Source organism: Ceratocystis lukuohia (genome assembly GCF_044167205.1).
Source record: "Ceratocystis lukuohia strain C4212 chromosome Unknown Supercontig7_pilon, whole genome shotgun sequence".
NCBI classification, from domain to species: domain Eukaryota; kingdom Fungi; phylum Ascomycota; class Sordariomycetes; order Microascales; family Ceratocystidaceae; genus Ceratocystis; species Ceratocystis lukuohia.
Genome location: NW_027263526.1, coordinates 307,438 through 326,957, shown reverse-complemented (window position 1 = coordinate 326,957; position 19,520 = coordinate 307,438). Strand labels below are relative to the sequence as shown.

The following is a 19,520-nucleotide window of genomic DNA, read 5'->3' as shown; positions in this document are numbered from 1 at the left end:
AGGTCAAGAACGGACGTGACAACGACCGGCTCCTATAGATTGGATAGTCTCCGTGACTTGAGGATGGTATTCCGCGGACATTGAATGCCATTGTGTCGGCGACAAAGGGCATTATGACCCGTGTGGTACAATCTTGCGGGAGCTCGCCGAAGACGTAATTCCGGGTTGTTTTGAATGGCCTGAAGATGGGGAGTACTATTAGCCTGATTTTTTGATTGTGCCATGGTTTTTAGTCGATATATAATGGATTCAATGCAAAGAGGAGAGAGAGATTGGTAGATTTTTGTTGTATTCACATGGTTGGTGCGTTCGCTTACGACACATGTTAAAAAGGAAAATAAAAATATCAAGCATAATACACGATAACCCCTGCTATAACACGCGCCTATTAACTCTACCTGTACAAGTGGCCCTTGCGGCTTACACGACGGCGTCGGTTTTGTCTTGAACGTCCGTTTCCACTTTGGCATCGAATTCCGCATCGGTGTCGGGCTCCGTTTCACCAAGAGTTTCCGCTTCCGCTCTAGCCTGCATTTTTGATCATATCAGGGATTACTTGAGGGTCTTAAACCGACCGCATGCTCTTTAAAGGAGGGAAACTATGGGCTTACTAGATAGTTGGTGCTGTTGCTCGGTTACTCGGCTCTAGTGTCTGGAGTTCTTTTCTCTTACTGAGATCCATGTAAGCAATATCCCGCCCAGCGGGGAAGTGCAAAGCCGAAGGTGGTTAAGTTTGCGATGTTTCAATGTGGTCATGATGAAGTGCTTGATGTCCTTCCTCTACTGTTGTCACCCCTCTTCTCTGTAGTCAGATCCGTTTTGCTGTCTGGCACTGGCTCAGTATCTCATCCACTTGTTCAAAGTCCTTGGCCCTGGCCTACTGCAACGTAACCTTGCAGAAAAATATCTTTCTTCTCTTGGAAGAAGATCTGATACGGCTCGAATTGGCTTTGGAGATCGACTTTTATGTCCTCTAACTCATCTATCGGGGTAATCTGACCAACGTTGAGCCTCAAGCAGGGTATTTAGGGCCTGGGGGCTAAGAGGTTAGGGGGTCAGTCGTCTCCTCCTCAGGTCGTGTTGGAGTCTGTAACTGTACATCAAGCCTGGAGGCCACATTTTCTAGGTCAAGAGGAACAAGTACAGCCCCCCCCCCCAAGGGCTGATTCGATGTCTCTTATCATAGCAGCCTTAAACGCAGCGCAGAAGGCCGAACGCAACCAGGTCTTGGAAGCATGTCTAACGGAGTATTTAGCTAAATGCTCTATTTGTCGACTGTAAGCATTCTCAAGCACACCAAAGGACCCGATGTCAAGGGGCTGAACCAGATGAGATGAATGAGGCGGCAAATAAAGCCTGATGATCTTGTTCTCCTCATTGTATCTCCCGAATTCGATCAAGTAGTGACTTCCATGGCCATTAACGATCAGGAGACGATAGACTCCAACTGATCTATTGGTTATGCACTGGTCAAAGTGCTTGAGCCACTCGAGACTGGTCTAATTACTAGTCTGGCCATTTCCGATCACCACAATAGTCCGATAGCTGGGAACGTTACTTCCTCAGTACTAGTTGGCGAGGTGATAATGGCCTACACGGATGATAAATCACGATTGGCTAGCCTTCTGCATTGATATCCTGAATGATGATAATCGATTTGTAGGTTTTAGGGTGTACTGATTTCTCCTGTCCACACCTATCTATGCCTGTGACAAATATTCTGTTGAGAATCAAAAGCTAGTGTTGTAAGCATTGTTGATATCATCTGATTTAATGCCACACTTCAGATCTGTAAGCAACTGATCAGGTAATTCTCTCACACCACACAGCCAGGGTGGAAGTTCTCATAAACATGGGGTAAGAGTAACTTCAACAATGTTTTCCACCTCTCGATCACATGGCATGCATGATTTAGGGATAACAACGGCTCGGGCTTAGATGCTCTTCTGTTCACACCATCGTGCTGCAAGGTTGACTGTATAAACCGTTATGACATATCAGAGGCTCAATTTTACATTTTTCTCAAGGGCCTGGATGGTGAGAAGTATTCCAGCCTCATAATTAGACTATAAAATGCTAGGTGGTTGAGAATCAATTGATCAAGTAGAGAAGGTGTTGGTTGAGGGAATTTTGCTTCACCCACTTCTCACAGCATCAATGATCTGTGTAACACTGTGACCGGCTGCGGTGCAGTATTACATAAAGGTTACTACATCGAGGCTAGGTTATACATCACATTACTCCGTCGGTTACTTCAGATGCACTGGATTCCACGGGAAGCAGTTCATTGCAGCTTATCGGAGTTGACGGTATTTTTAATCCATATTAATAATGACAATAGCCCCTAAAGCTATGATGCTAAGACCGGGATAATAGATGACAAGGGCAAATTGAACATTTTAGTAAGATAGAAAGACCTGCATTTGGAGAGAGAAGTATCTTTCAAGCTAATCCCTATTAATTGGCTAATCATTTATTTGCAAGATAGACTGCTTCAAAAATCAGGTTAAAATTACAAGCCAGTGCGTACTTCTTCCATCATCTCTTAGACAATGTGACTATCAAGATATTTCTTTCCATACTAATTTATGAGCCAGTCGAAACCATATACCCTATGTGAATTTATTTGGCTAGCCAGTAGCAATGAAGAACTTCATACGTAACAGAACATAATGTAGTGAGGATTGGATATCAAATAGTCCTCTAGACTCCTAAGAAGACAATCATTCATTCAGATACCTACGTAGTTATTCTTCAAGAATGCCCTCGATTTAAAGAACAGCGTACTGGGAGGCTATACAGTACTCTGCCTGAGAAAACATGGAAGTCACTGAAATATGATAGATTCATTTCTAAGCAAAAGCATAGTACCTATCGTGGTAAATACAAGGGTTGGGAAATTTATTTGTCGTTGCATGTGATGATAATATCAAGTGGATATCTATAACGTAGGTCCAGTACCATTTTCTGATAGGTGACATTTTGTAATTAGCAGTATTTCCGATTTCTTTACAAGCTACTCAGATTTCTATAAAAGGGCGCCGATATCTCGTCTTGTTGAGAAAAGCTGGTCTCTGTTCTTCCACAGTCTCCATTGGCTTTCATACACCAAATCTATCTACAAACCTTTTCAAGACATCTGGTCTCAGACTATCTCACGAGATTCTCACTATTTCCAAGCCTTCTACTGGCCTCCTTTCATCACTTTACTCATCTTAACTTTTCGAGTGTACGATTCCCTCCCTATATCATGTCTACAATGTCAGGTTCTAACACAGCAATTAGCAGTTCGCAAAGATGCACGCTTGGTCCATTGCCCTTATTTTTGCCTTTACTGGCAACGCTATTGCAGCTGCTATTGGAAACGATGTCGTGTCTGCTAAAACAGACTCTAAGCTGGTTGCAAGAGCTGATTCGAGGTGCTGGTGGGAAGGTTCCAGCTGCTGGTGTGAGTTCATTCCGGGTGAACCAACCATTTACGATGATGAAAACTGCGAAGGAATTCCCAAGAATTAAGTAGATAGGATTTCAATCATTTCTGATTCAATGTTACAATTGTGTCCCGAAGTCGAGTTAGAAAATGAACAAGATTGTGTCAAGCATGAAATTGAGTCAGGGTCAAGGCTACTCCAGGCCAGGTATACGATCCGTTGGCCATGATAGTCTTAGCATGTAACTTGAAGGATAAAAAGGTAAAACGTACATGTCCAGTATGCGTTGCACCTCTTCCTCCCAAGTGTACCTTTCCATTTGATCACCTGACTTTTCGGTCATTAAATATGAAACCCAGAAATTTGAGCCTCAAACGCTTCTTGCACTCCACGACCTTCACAATAACCCAAAACTCAGCATTAGAAGCTTGACAAACCTCTACATCATTTTTAGAAATAGGCTACGTCGTCGGCAGAAGGGCATTCAATCGCGATGTAATTGTATCCCCTAACCCCATCTGGTGTCCGATTGTTACCAGGAGATCACTATTCTGCTTCTTCTGCATCTCGATTGGTGAAGATTTCATTTCCAGCTGTGTCGTGTAAAACCAATGGCTGGTCACTTGCTTGCGGACCGTGACATGCTACCAGTTGGCACACATTGGGCTTCAAACCTTGTCAGGCAACAATTAGGCTCCAGGAGATGCTTTTTTTATCGCAACTGTGGTGACTAGGGAGCCAAGTCCAAACATCCAGCTATTATCCATAACCAGTCTATGTATGTAACTCTAACCTTTCTGCCTTACTCTATTCATCCAGTAGGTAGAACGGCAATCTTTCTAGGATCTAGAAAGATTTTTCTTGAAGGGAGCAACCTGTCAAGTCAGCAGCTTAGCTACATAAATTAGTGTCTAGAAGCATATTCAGAACCCCTGACATGTGTGAATCACATCATGGGATTCCAGAAGGGCAACACTTTGCAATCCCTGGATGGCCCATCAGGCTCCACGTTTATCGGTTATTATTAGTATTCGCTAGCAGAGGCATTTGGTTAGAGACCTGTTGGACATTGTATTTAAACATGATGGTTTTACTGTCGATAGTTCACTAATAATGAGTATGATATAGGGTTATCCTGGTAGATGTCGATATACTTCGATTTCGTGCTTGTCACGAACCCTAAACTTAGGCCAGGTTCCTTGGTGACACTAATGGAAAAAGCTCCATCGTAAGTCAGTGGCCCGAAAGGCGAGTATCAAACTATACAGGAGGCTGACAGGCTCCAGACAGGAGACCGCTGGACCCGACACGGGAGGCCGATGGATCCAAGCCGAGCATGGGAGCAATGACCAAGGATCCAACAGGAAGAGCAGCCTATAGGTAGCAAGGCAAGCTCACCAGATAAGAATATGGGGGTAAAGTCCCCATAGAACGTCTTCGTCAACTCCCTTTTTTTTGATTTCCCCTTCCAGGTTATCAACGTTAGTTCTAGCTGTAATCATCTCTATTTCTTTCTTGTCTAACGTTACACAAAAGGTAACCCCACGCCGGACCTGGTGATATCCATACAGCAGCAAGCATGTTGATATGTTTGCTGAGCAGGACGGTACTGCGTTCAAGCCGAACTGAACAATAGACAACAGGTTCAGCCAGGCAAGCCTTTTGGCATTAAGTTTGGCCAGCTCCGCTTTGACCTGCATTCATTTATTTTGCCAAAAGATTAGTAGCGAAGTTGTAGTCAACCTCTCAATGTTCAGTCGCTTACAAAGATGGTCCCAGACAGCATTGGTGAATTATGGATGAGAGAGAATTGACTTGGAACTCCATAGTGCCTACAGTAACATCAGAAAATGGTCTCAGCTACATATACAATTTTGAGATATTGAACTAGGACAAGTATGATACTTTTGGTCAACTGGTCTACTATTGTCAATGCATGTGTATATGTGATAGTTCCTACTTTTACAAGCCCTATTAGCGCTATCAAGTCGAATACCATCTTAAGCTTGGACGAGTTTGTGACTTGTAGAGCCCTCAGTATTGTTTCTTTGTTGTCTCATCAGATACTGGTGCTAGAATAGACTTTGCAGCTGTGATCGAAGCCGTGGATGGCGTCAACGTAGTGAAGCCAGAAGAATTCGCAAACGAGTTCAGCCTACATTGCCTTCTTACCAGGGTGTGAAACCCAGGAGAGTCATGAATGTTCTGGGGAGTTTCTATGTGAGGCCAATAGGGCCACGGGTAGATGCACACTACGGGGCCCAATAGGTGGGCAATGACTGAAGTCTCAACATGATGAATATCCCTTTCTTTCTACATTCCTTTGTACATGAATCAGCCACAGTATTGGCCGGCGAGAGAGGTATACTCTGGGTGTTTTCGAGTTCAAACGTCCCCTAGGTGTGGGTTTTGGGTCCAGGGTCACATGACAATCTGACCCTGACCCCACTCTGAGAAATACATACTAAGCGTCAGCTTTGGGAGTCTGTCACAGAGTTTCCTTCTTTCTTCATCAAGGATTAAGAATCAGAAGAATCGACATGCATTTTTAGGATCGCTATACATACGAGTCTACCGTATATATATGCATCAACGTGAGTGATTATAGTGTTCTGTTTACTGTGGTCAATAGCTGCAGGGCTACAACTGCCGTATCATAGACGCAGGCGTAACACCCACATATACGTCATTATTAACAGTCAATATTAGGACGGCGTACTGAATGCCCTGTGAAGAAGAGGGAGAAGGAAATAAGGGATTATTGAAGTTGGTCTATTTCTATCCAAGTCTAGCCCGAGGAACGGATCTCGGCCGGTTTATATATCCATCGCTACCACGTTCTGGATCGAGCACTTGGGCCTTGGAAGAAGACCCGTGATGTCTGATGCTAACCCTAACGTTTGGGCGAACTGGATCAGGGTCAGCAATCTTGGTAAATTCATGAGGATTGGACATGGCGCCAAAAAATAGTTGTGCTACAATCCGTCATTGCATCATGATGCTTAGTGAAAATACTACGCTACATACGTAGTTGGCCACCAAAAGCTGCACATTAAGCCAATCATCGCCAACAGCACCCCGACCTTTGCATATGTAATAAACTGGGCGAGTTGCTGTCCTTCCCCTCACTTGATGGTAGGCTTCCCATTCCCCCGTTTCTCTTGTTTCTCTTGTTTCTGTTGTTTCTGTTGTTTCTCTTGTTTCTCTTGTTTCTCCTCCTTTGTCGTTGTTTCTACCAAGCTGTTTACCACGAAATTCATAGTACAGCCATTCCATACATCCAGATCGTTTTCTTCACCCAGCTCTTTTTGTTACATCTATCTTCTATCCTGATTACAGACTCCTACTTCTGTAGCTTTGCAGTATGAACCAAACAGTCATGGATTCATCTACGGGACAAGCGACTGGGCCGCCAAAAAGAATACTCTCTATCGGTATGCCCCTTTATTCGTGTGAGACTCATGTGCTTTCATGTCGCTGATTTGTATAGATGGCGGTGGTGTCCGTGGGCTTTCGAGCTTACTGATTTTGGAAAGGATCATGGAACGTATCCAGCAATTGGAGAATCTACCTGAAGTTCCCAAACCCTGCGACAGGTTTGATCTCATCGGTGGTACAGGCACTGGAGGGTATGGCTTTTACCAGGTCCAAGTTCTACCTTTATCTTACAGGCAATTTGCTAACAAGAATATTGCAGCATCATCGCTATCATGCTTGAGCGGCTACAAATGAATGTTGACGAATCGATTAAAGCGTATAAGAAACTTTCCGACACTGGCTTCTGCGAGGAGCGGTCAATATTCAAGCGGTCGAAATATGGCTTCTCAGACAAGAAGCTGGAAGCTGCTATCAAAGTAGCAATTCAGGAGAACTGCTGTGAGGCATCATGTGTCGAACAGCGCAGAGGAAGAACAACCTCTGCACCCAGTAATTGTACGCATGGCGACTTGTGCTTCTACGAAGAAAACTGTGTCAAGACGTAAGTTCTAGCCGTATCCAACCAGAAGGACTCACATCCAACATCTGACACTTATTTCATAGCGCTGTGCTAGCCGTAACTAAGAACAATGTTGAAACATTGCCGACTATCTTCACAACATATCCTCCACTTACTACAGGCCTTGGCAAATGTACGGTTTGGGAGATTGCAAGGGCGACATCCGCAGCTGTACCCTTTTTCAAGCCTATCAAACTTGGTCGAGAGCGGATTGAATTCATCGATGCAGCTTTTGGCAACAATAATCCGTGTGAGATCCTCATCACGGAGGCCGAGACGCTTTTTCCCCGCCACGAGACGATAGCCCTGAGCCTTGGCATGGGCCTTGGCGATGTCGTTGAAATGAACACTTTGCGAAGCTCTATAACCTCGGCATTTGAAAAGATGGCGTCAAGCTCCAAGGGCACTCACCAACGCCTGGAACATAGATACAGGGGCACAAATAATTATCACCGACTCGACGTTAAAAGTGGCCTCATGGATGTTACTCTGCTTGATTCCATTCCATTGAGCAAGATCTCAGCACTTACGCAAAACTATCTCAAGGAGAATGATGACCTTGTTGCTAACTGTGTCAAGGCTTTGGCTGCAAATGGTATGACTCGACCTTTGTTACAAATTCGTGTAGTTATTGAGCTAATACTTACGTGGCAGGAAATGATCAAAGAGAAGGTCAACAAAACTACGACATGGACGAAACCGATAAGTAATGCCTCTCTGATCTCTGCATCGCCGATCCCTGCACAGACAAGAAAACTATTGAAAGCACAAAGGGGGGGTTGCTCAAAGACTCCTATCAATGGATTCTCAGCCACAACAACTTCCAACAGTTCCGAAATGGAAGTGAATCTCAAATCCTCTGGATCAAAGGAGATCCCGGCAAGGGCAAAACAATGCTGCTTTGTGGCATCATCGATGAGTTGACGCTGGAAAATCCATCGACTCTGTCCTACTTCTTTTGCCAAGCTACAAGCAATCAGCACAATACGGCTTCCTCTGTACTCCGAGGCCTCATCTTTCATCTTGCACGCTGCAATCCACAGCTCATCAAATATGTGCGAGAAAAGTATGATTACAAGAGAGAGCTTTACAACACTGAAACGTCCTGGCACGATCTTTGCGACATACTAACCGCGATGGTGAACGACCCGAGCCTCAAGAATGTCATTTTGGTTGTTGATGGCCTAGATGAGTGCAGTGTAGATCGACGAAAGCTGCTCGAATTCATCACCGAGCCCTCGCAGGCCAAATGGATCGTGTCGAGCCGTAATTGGCTAGATATTCAAGACGCCCTAGAAGATGTGAAGCATAAGGTCAAGATACACCTTGAATTAAACCAGGATTCAGTCTCTGCGGCAGTCGATTCGTTTATCGAATTCAAAGTGGATCAACTTACGCGGAAGAAAAAATGCGATGACGCGAATAAGGCGGCCATACTCGAGTATTTGAAGACGAACTCGAACGGTATTTTCCTCTGGGCAGCCCTGGTTTGCCACGAGCTTTCCAACTCACAAGTCAGAAACTGGCACATCCTGGATACGATGAAGTCCCTCCCACCTGGGCTTGATCCACTGTACCAGCGAATGATGATGAACATCTCCGAGTCTAAGGATGCACAGCTCTGTAAAGATATTGTTGCTTATGTCTTGATTGTGTACCGACCTCTCACTTTGGACGAGTTGCGTGTCCTTGTCGAAGGACTTGAAGACAAGCGAACAATGGAAGTGGAAGAAATCATCGCCTTGTGCGGGTCTTTCTTGACAATTCATAACAATGTTGTGTCTTTTGTGCACCAGTCAGCGAAGGACTATTTTCAGAATAAGGCATTGCAAGAGATCCTACCTTTCGGAATTCCACACCAACACCACAGACTCTTGTTACGATCACTTGGGATCTTGCACGAAAAGCTTCAGCGTGACATTTACGGATTGCAGGCACCCGGGTGCCTGATTGATGAGGTTTCAGTCCCTGAGCCCAATCCACTCGCTCCTATTCAGTATTTCTGCATCTTCTGGGCTGACCATCTTTGCGAGTCTGCAGCAGATGATGGAGTCAATGTGAATGATGGGATCTTGGCCTTCTTTAACAACAAGTACCTTCAGTGGTTAGAGGCAATCAGCCTTCTGCACAGTATTTCCAGTGCTGCCAGAATAATGGAAAAGCTGACGACCTTTTTGGTAAGTAACTTTGCGATAACAAGAAGGACTGCGATGGAACAGTGATTAACAATTTGTAGCACAAGAAAGCATCGCAAGATCTCCAAAGAATTGTGAAAGACGCTCAACGATTCCTCCTCTCCTATGGGGGAGTTATTGAAACTGCGCCACTGCAGGTTTATGTCTCGGCTCTCATATTCAGTCCCACAGATAGCTTGATAAGGCAAATATACAGTCATGAAGAACCAGACTGGATTGAGCCGAAGCCACGGGTGGAAGAAAACTGGCATGTCTGCCAACGGACTCTTGAGGGCCATGATCATCCTGTGAATTCAGTCGTCTTCTCGAATGATGGCCAGCGACTGGCATCCGGGTCTGCGGACAAGACAGTCACGATATGGGATGCGACTTCCGGTGCATGTCTCCAGACCCTTAAGGACCATCATGGTGTAGTGGACCAAACAGTGTTCTTGAATACTGAACAATCATCTTCGCCACCTTTTGTCGACAAGGCATCCTCGTTTCCATCTCGATCTCACAGCTATAGTATTAGCGAGGATGGTGTCTGGATTATGCAGAATCAGCAACGCGTGCTTTGGCTGCCACCATCATATCGTCCCAAGACATCAGCATTCTCATCTAACACTATTGTGCTAGTCTCCGCCTCTCATGACGTCACAGTCATCGGTTTCAAGCCCATCTCTCATCATTAGCATTTTAGCATCAAACCGACCCACTCCCTTTTTTTCAATAACGTTGAAGATTCCATCCTTCATTAGATTCTATTTATCAGTCAGTGATTCTCATAAATTGTAGAATAGATCTCAATGTTTCAATCAGTTGATTAATTCTACACCATGTCCTTGGACTTCATTCCTTTGATGTTGTGCTCGTGAGGATTCATGATAGGGATGTGTGGGCGTTCCGCCCGCGTCTATGATACGGCAGTTGTAACCCTGCAGCTATTGACCACAGCTGTCGGTAAGTAGAGTTAGAGTCACTATAATTGTCGACCTTAATTAGATTTGCCTAATTGTTAGAGTCAGTCGCTGACATTAAAGGTCTTGTACACGATTGTTTGTTTGGGCAATACGTTGTAATGGAGACTATATAAATCGGGTTGGAACTGCTCTCCATGGTGCCACTCCACGAACGGATCCCCTTGCGGCTAAACCATTTGGTTCTGGTGAACATTGGCTTGTATTTCGCAGGTGACAACAAAAACATGGAAACTATCATGATAGAATTGGTAGGTTGCATCACGTACAGTGGACTTGCAGTGAATCGGGGAACCACAACGCTTCTCTACATCAAGAGCAGGGAGGGTGGCAGAGGATCTGTGGCTATACTAACAGTATCCTTAGCCTTCACACGATTTGCCCTCATGCTGAGTGCTCGGGCTCAGCCTGTGAGTGGACGTTACACGAGCCCACAGGATACACGCGCATAATATGCGAACAAGACACCGCTACAGAACAGCCCTACTACGCCATGACAAAAGCCTCTTGGCCGTTGGGCAACTCGGATGGTTTCTTCCCTTGGATGCTACATTTCACAGATTTTTGCAAGGCAGAAGCTGTTTGAGGATATGGAGAGTGAGGATATCATCGTTCGATTTGTAGCGAAAACCTTTCCTATTGTGCAGGGTGTTATGTTTGGTGAGGCGATTCACCGGTGTTGGCTCTGTGAATTTCAATTTGCTGAGGGAGCTTTGAATTTGTTGAACAAGGAGACGAATGGGATCTTTCATAGTTGGTTTTCTTCTCAAGTTTTGGATTGCAATGTATGTGATATTCAGTTCAGGTGCATCAAATTCAATGTCCTTGTTTCTACAATTCGGTTGTATCCTTTTTTGAAGGACTAGGAATGCAATAATCATCTGTATCAACTTTAGTTTCATATAACTATACCTCTTTGTCCTTCAAGTTGCATACTAATACTACTATAGTCAGCTCATTGTCTACCTAGCCTCGAAAAGCCCTGATCCTGACCCTGACTTAATTTTTCCATTCATGCTTAACACAATCTTCTTCACTCTAAAACTCTGCTTCAACCCACAGTTGTGTTATTGAATGAGAAATGAATGATTGGTTTTCCTTCACAGTTCTCATCATCATCAATGCTTACTTCATCGCCAAACATACAATAGCACATATTATCTTGCCACCAACAATGAACATCTCTAACAGCAAGCTTCGAGTCTGGCTTGAGAGACTCCACATCGCTTCTATTGGCAGATGCAATAGTGTTACCACCAAAGGCAAATAGAAGAGCAATAGACCTAGGGCGCATCTTTGTCAACTGTTGATTGCTGTGTTAGAGCCTGACGTTGTGTAGATAATCATATAGGGAGGGAATGGTACACTTGAAAATTTAAGATGAATAAAGTAATGTAAAGAGCCCAATGAACGGCTTGGACATAATGCGAATCTTGTGAGGGAGTCTGAGACCTGATATCTTGAGAAAGACTATAGATAGGTTTGATCTATGAATGCCAGTGTAGATTGCGAGAGGACAGACTACACCTTGTCGCAGACCTAGTGGTTCGCTGAGATGGTATGCTTTCCTCTCTCACTTGAACAACTGAAGCAGCCTCTGATTCTGGTCCTGGCTCCTTTGAAAAGCTGTCATTCACCACAACAAACTTCTTTTCGCTTTCTTTTTCGGAAAGACTTTCTCTAGCCACTAGAGTTTCACATAGTGTTCTCAAATGCTTATTGGGATTAGGTAACGCCTTCCTTATCTTCCCTCATTTCAGACAGGCTAGTTGCTCCTCCAGACCAGCAATCGTCATGGAATACACCGTCAACGTCTGCTGCTGCACTTCAAACCCGTTGGCTATCACGTTATACTGTCTCTGCGTCTTTGGTGTTCTATAAGGCCCAAGGTCACGAATGTGGTGGCTAGATTTTGATGCATCATATGACCCGAAATATGTCGCCCGCTCTAGATTTGTCTTCGAACTGTCATTCAGCCTATGCTCTTGCCAGGCCCATAACGCAGGCACAAATCTGATTGTGGGCCAGGGCGTACCTCAGAGACTCCTGGCGAGGAATCCAGAAAGCCAATTTTTCTTCTTGATTCTTGAATAACCGTTAACTAGGCTATATTTGCTCTTTCACAGCCGCCTGACCGTTAAGTCTGTCGATTAGAGTGGTTCGAGGCACTGCCCGTCTGGGAGCGTGAAAAGCCTTTATCGGTGACATCCAAGATAGCCTCCGCCATGTCATCTTCTGTATATTTCCTACTAGGCCAAAATGAATGCGTTCTGATGGTGCTGTGAGAGGCTATCAGGAATAGTATTGGGAAAGAGCGGCGAGGATATTGGGGATTGAAGTGGTAGTATTTCCTTGGTACTGCCCGCGTATATAGAGTCCCCAACTTGGCAGTTTGAGAATAGAGTTAGGAATTCCAACCAATTCGATACTTGATAGAGGAAACTACATTTCAATAATATTCATTCTCGTCGAGATGTGTGTGAATGAAAGTGTTGAGTTTTGGTTGGCGATTTTCTTTTTTGCCTGTCGAAAGGGTGGTGTTGTTGTAAGGGTGGTAGTGAGTGGTGATGTCTGATGCCAATACAGTAACCCTAACGTTTGGCCAAGTTTGGTCAGGGTTAGGAATTCTAGTAATCCCGCCTTGGGTTACCAACAATGTTCTCCAGATATTTCAACAGCAATTTGCCATGTTCTTGAATTATGACTAGCTATACCACATCCTCGACATTGCCTTCCACTTGCCGCTGCTCAACTTCCCTGACCCTCAACTTTCAATAATTCCGTCCTCACCTGCGCATCAACATCTTCCTCCCCTTTTGCAACCCAGACTCCAATAGAGTCTTCTTATGCATTACCGCTTTTGTTCCCTTAGTAAATGACGCCAGGGCATCAAGAATAGACGCAGGTGAGCTGCTCTTGTGACTTTTGATTTGATTTCCAAGGTATTCAAACAGAGGGCTACCTTCAAGCACTGTCTTTGGGGTCCTAGGAACCCAAGGGCTAAGGAGAGACTGGTGTCCTGCTCGGCCGGCATTGGACTCCGTAGCTGCACATTAAGCTTAGACATCACACTTTCCGGATCCAAAGGAATAATCCGACCGGCTCTGAAACTGCTAGGTGGGCAGTATAAAAAGCCAGAAAGAAATCAGTATTGGAAACGTGGCTTATCGAGCACCCGATGAGATGCTCGGTTTCTCGGCCGTAGGCCCACTTGGCTGGTTCAAAGCACCCCACATCAATAGGCTGAAGTAGGTGAGAAGAAAGAGCTGGCATACAAAGTGTGATGGTGTAGTTGTTTTCGCAAAATTTCGAAAAGTCGACTGAGTGGTGGCTTTCATGCCATTCAAGGATAAGAAGCCAATAGAAACTGTTTGATAGGGCCCTTGTGTAGTGATCGAAGTGTTTGAGCCATTCAAGGCCTCTACCATTGTCAATCCAGCCTTTATCAGTCGTGGCAATAGCCCAGTCTCCCGGCAAGCTACTTTCTTAGTCTGAGCCAGAGGGGTGATGTTAGCCCACTACCACGGTAAATGGTGGAAGTGCCTAGCTTTGAGCATTAATCACCTGAATAAAGAGGTCCCATTCCCAGTTTCTGAGCGGAACTGATCTAGCCATTCCACTCCTTTCTATACCTGTGATGACAATTCCACTTTCAGTGACATCCATCTTGTCAGTAACCTAAGGATTGCTGACCCTGATCCAGTTCGCCCTTACGTTAGGGTTAGCATCAGACACCAAGGGTCTTCTTCCAAGGCCCAAGTGCTCGACCCAGAACAAGGTAGTAATGGATATATAAACCGGCCGAGATCCGCCTCTCGGACTAGACTTAGACAGACATAGAACAACTTCAATAATCACTCATTTTTCCGTCTTCCTCGTCTTCACAGGACATTCAGTACGTCCTCCTAATATTTACTATTAAATCTGCGATGTTATGGAAAAAGTGGTAGTAGATCGCTTTGATGCTAAAGTGCTAATGATGAGAGATGGGCTTGAATCCTATAACTGTGACGTGATGAGAGGCGGAGGATAGCCCAATAGTGTTAGATGAGAATGCTGATGTCTTGGGACGATATGATGGTGGCAGCCAAAGCACGCGTTGCTGATTCTGCATAATCCAACCGCCATCCTCGCTAATACTATAGCTGTGAGATGGAGAGGGAAACGAGGATGCCTTGTCGACAAAAGGTGGCGAAGATGATTGTTCAGTATTCAAGAACACTGTTTGGTCCACTATGCCATGACGGCCCTTAAGGGTCTGCAGACACGCACCAGAAGTCGCATCCCAGATCTTGACTGTGGAGTCTTCTGACCCTGATGCCAGTCGCTGTCCATCACTTGCGAAGACCACTGAAAACACATCAGCACCATGGCCCTCAAGAGTCTGCAGACACGCACCAGAAGTCGCATCCCAGATCTTGACTGTAGAGTCAGAAGACCCTGATGCCAGTCGCTGTCCATCACTTGCGAAGACCACTGAAAACACATCAGCACCATGGCCCTCAAGAGTCTGCAGACACGCACCAGAAGTCGCATCCCAGATCTTGACTGTGGAGTCAGAAGACGCTGATGCCAGTAGCTGTCCATCACTTGCGAAGACCACTGAATTCACAAGACCACTATGGCCCTCAAGGGTCTGCAAAAACGCACCAGAAGTCGCATCCCAGATCTTGACTGTCTTGTCCCAAGACCCTGATGCCAGTCGCTGTCCATCACTTGCGAAGACCACTGAAAACACATCACCAGCATGGCCCTCAAGAGTCTGCAGACACGCACCAGAAGTCGCATCCCAGATCTTGACTGTAGAGTCAGAAGACCCTGATGCCAGTAGCTGTCCATCACTTGCGAAGACCACTGAAAAAACATCAGCACCATGGCCCTCAAGAGTCTGCAGACACGCACCAGAAGTCGCATCCCAGATCTTGACTGTAGAGTCAGAAGACCCTGATGCCAGTAGCTGTCCATCACTTGCGAAGACCACTGAAAACACATCAGCACCATGGCCCTCAAGAGTCTGCAGACACGCACCGGAAGTCGCATCCCAGATCTTGACTGTCTTGTCCCAAGACCCTGATGCCAGTCGCTGTCCATCACTTGCGAAGACCACTGAATTCACAAGACCACTATGGCCCTCAAGGGTCTGCAGAAACGCACCAGAAGTCGCATCCCAGATCTTGACTGTCTTGTCCCAAGACCCTGATGCCAGTCGCTGTCCATTATTTGAGAAGACTACTGAATTGACAGCACGACTATGGCCCTCAAGAGTCCGTAGGCAAACATCCCAGTTTTCTTCAACCCGTGGCTTTGGCTCAATCCAGTCTGGTTCTTCATGACTGTATATTTGCCTTGTCAAGCTATTTGTGGGGCTGAATATGAGAGCTGAGACATAAACCTGCAGCGGTGCAATTTCAATAACTCCCCCATGATAGAAGAGGAATCTTTGAGCGTCTTTGACAATTTCTCGTAGATCTTGTGATGCTTTCTCCTGCTACAGGTTGTTAATCAATGTTTAATCACAGCCCCTCTCGATATCGCAAAGTTACTTACCAAAAAAGTGGTCAGCTTTTCCATTATTCTTGCAGCACTGGAAATACTGTGCAGAAGGCTGATTGCCTCTAACCACTGAAGGTACTTGTTGTTAAAGAAGGCCAAGATCCCATCATTCACATTGACTCCATCATCTGCTGCAGACTCGCAAAGATGGTCAGCCCAGAAGATGCAGAAATACTGAATAGGAGCTAGTGGATTGGGCTCAGGAACTGAAACCTCGTCAATCAGGCACCCGGGTGCCTGCAATTCGTAAATGTCACGCTGTAGCTTTTCGTGCAGGATCCCAAGTGATCGTAACAAGAGTTTGTGGTGTTGGTGTGGAATTCCGAACGGTAGGATCTCTTTCAATGCTTTATTCTGAAAATAGTCCTTCGCTGACTGGTGCACAAAAGACACAACATTGTTATGAATTGTCAGGAATGACCCGCACGAGGCGATGATTTCTTCTACTTGCACTGCTTGCTTGTCTTCAAGTCCTTCGACAAGGACACACAGCTCGTCCAAAGTGAGAGGTCGGTACACAATCAAGACATAAGCAACAATATCTTTACAGAGCTGTGCATCATTGGACTCGGAGATGTTGATCATCATTCGCTCGTACAGTGGATCAAGCCCAGGTGGAAGGGACTTCATCGTATGCGGGATGTGCCAGCTTCTATATTTTGCGTTGGAAAGCTCATGGCAAACGAGGGCTACCCAGAGGAAAGTACCATTTGAATTCGTCTTCAAATATTCTAGTATGGCTGCCTTCTCCGCGTCGTCGCATTTTCTTCTGCGCGTAAGTTGATCCACTTTGAATTCGATAAACGAATCGACTGCCGCAGAGACTGAATCCTGGTTTAATTCAAGGTGTATCTTGACTTTCTGCTCTGTGTCATCTAAGACGTCTTCGATATCCAGCCAATTGCGGCTCGACACGATCCATTTGGCCTGCGAGGGCTCGGTGATGAATTCGAGCAGCTTTCGTCGATCTACACTACACTCATCTAGGCCATCAACAACCAAAATGACATTCTCGAGGCTCGGGTCGTTGACCATCGCGGTTAGTATATCGCAAAGATCGTGCCAAGGCGTTTCAGTTTTGAAAAGCCCTCTCTTGTAATCATACTTTTCTCGCACATGTTTGACGAGGTGTGGATTGCAGCGTGCCAGATGATAGATAAGGCCTCGCAATACAGAGGTAGCCGTATTGTGCTGATTGCTTGTAGCTTGGCAAAAGAAGTAGGACAGAGTCGATGAACTTTCCAGCGTCAACTCATCGATGATGCCACAAAGCAGCATTGTTTTGCCCTTGCCGGGATCTCCTTTGATCCAGAGGATTTGTGATTCGCTTGCTTTTCGGAACTGTTCGAAGCTGTTGTGGCTAATAATCCATTTATAGGAGTCTTTCAGTAAACCGCCCTTTGTGCTTTCGATAGTTTTCTTGTCTGTACAGGGATCAGCGACGTAGAGATCAGAAAGGCATTGCTTGTCGTTTTCGTCCATGTCGTAGTTTTGTTGGCTTTCTGCTTGATCACTTTCTTCTTGATCATTTTCTGCTATGCGAGTATTAGCTCAATAACTACAACAATTTGTAACAAAGGTCGAGTAATACCATTTGCAACCAAAGCCTTGACACAGTTAGTAACAAGGTCATCATTCTCCTTGAGATAGCTGTCCGTAAGTGCTGCGATCTTGTTCAACGCACTGGAATCAAGCAGAGTAACATCCATGAGACCACTTATAACGTCAAGTCGGTGATACTTGTTTGTGCCCTTGTATTTTGTTTTCAGGCGAAGGTGAGTACCCTTTGAGCTTGATACCATCGTTTTCAATGCCGCGGTTATAGAGCTTCGCAAATTGTTGATTTCAACGACATCGCTAAGGCCCGTGCCGAGGCTCAGGGCTATCGTCTCGTGGCTTGGAAAAAGCGTCTCGGCCTCCGTGATGAGGATCTCACACGGATTATTGTTGCCAAAAGCTGCATCGACGAATTCAATACGCTCTCGACCAAGTTTGATAGGCTTGAAAAAGGCTACAGCTGCGGATGTCGCCCTTGCAATCTCCCAAACCGTACATGTGCTAAGGCTTGTAGTAAGTGGAGGATATGTTTTGAAAATTGTCGGGAGTGTGTCAAGATTATCCTTGGTTACGGCCAGCACAGCGCTAAGAAATAAATGTGAGATGTTGGATGTGAGTCCTTCTGGTTGGATAAAACTAGAACTTACGTCTTAACACAGTTTTCTTCGTAGAAGCACAAGTCGCCATGCGTACAATTACTGGGTGCAGAGGTTGTTCTTCCTCTGCGCTGTTCGACACATGATGCCTCACAGCAGTTCTCCTGAATTGCTACCTTGATAGCAGCCTCCAGCTTCCTATCTGAGAAGGCATATTTCGACCACTTGAATACTGTGCTCTTCTCGCAGAAGCCAGTCTCGGAAAGCTTCTTATACGCTTTAATCGATTCGTCAACATTCATTTTTAGCCGTCCAAGCATAATAGCGATGATGCTGCGATAGTCTTGTTAGCAAATTACCTGTAAGATAAAGGTAGAACTTGAACCTGGTAAAAGCCATACCCTCCAGTGCCTGTACCACCAATGAGATCAAACCTGTCACAGGGTTTTGGAACTTCAGGTAGATTCTCTAAATGCTTGATGCGTTCCATGATGTTTTCCAAAATCAATAAGCTCGAAAGCCCACGGACACCACCACCATCTATACAAATCAGCGACATGAAAGCACGCGAGTCTTACGCGAATAAAGGGTCATACCGATTGAGAGGATTCTTTTTGGCGGCCCAGTAGCTTGTCTCGTAGATGAATCCATGACTGTTTGGTTCATACTGGAGAGCTGGAGAAACGAGAGTCTGTAATCAGGATAGAGGATAGATGTAGTAAAAAGAGCTGGGTGCCGAAAACGTTCTGGATGTATGGAATGGCTGTACTATGAATTTCGTGGTAGATAGCTTGGTAGCAAAAATGACAAAGGAGGAGAAACAAGAAAAACAAGAGAGACAGGGGAATGGGAAGCACACCATCAAGTGAGGGGAAGCACAGCAACTCGCCCAGTTTATTACGCATGCAAAGGTCAGATGCTGTTGGCGATGATTGGCTCAACGTGCAGTGCAGCTTTTGGTCGCCAACTACGTAGCCTAGTATTTTTGTCAGTAACCTAAGTCAGGTGTAGGTTTTAGGGTTCAGGGTCACATGACAGTCTGGCCCTGACCCCGCTCCGAGATAGACTTACGCAGCGCCAGCTTCGGAAGTCTGTCACAGAGTTTGCTTCCTTCTTCATCAAGCTTTTAGAATCAGAGAATCGACATACATTTTTAGGATAGCTATTCATACGAGACTCACGTATTTATATGCATCAACGTGAGTGATTATAGCGCTTGTTTACTGTGGTCA

The 19,520-nt window shown here is 45.3% G+C and overlaps 2 protein-coding genes across 2 annotated transcripts; one reads left to right on the top strand and one right to left on the bottom strand.

The window, feature by feature from the left end:
• Positions 1-6,810: 6,810 nt before the first annotated feature.
• HOO65_070047 (Vegetative incompatibility protein HET-E-1) lies at positions 6,811-10,297 on the top strand (the record flags this gene model as incomplete). The annotated part of the gene is made up of 7 exons (XM_071004841.1): positions 6,811-6,865; positions 6,922-7,060; positions 7,129-7,410; positions 7,473-8,023; positions 8,083-8,134; positions 8,195-9,605; positions 9,665-10,297. The coding sequence occupies 7 exons, from the start codon at positions 6,811-6,813 to the stop codon at positions 10,295-10,297; spliced, it is 3,123 nt and encodes a 1,040-aa protein (XP_070856765.1).
• A 4,258-nt stretch (positions 10,298-14,555) lies between these two features.
• Positions 14,556-18,778, bottom strand: HOO65_070046 (Vegetative incompatibility protein HET-E-1; the record flags this gene model as incomplete). The annotated part of the gene is made up of 5 exons (XM_071004805.1): positions 14,556-16,070; positions 16,130-17,667; positions 17,727-18,277; positions 18,340-18,621; positions 18,690-18,778. 5 exons carry the CDS (start codon positions 18,776-18,778, stop codon positions 14,556-14,558), a joined length of 3,975 nt encoding a protein of 1,324 aa, XP_070856764.1.
• Positions 18,779-19,520: the final 742 nt, after the last annotated feature.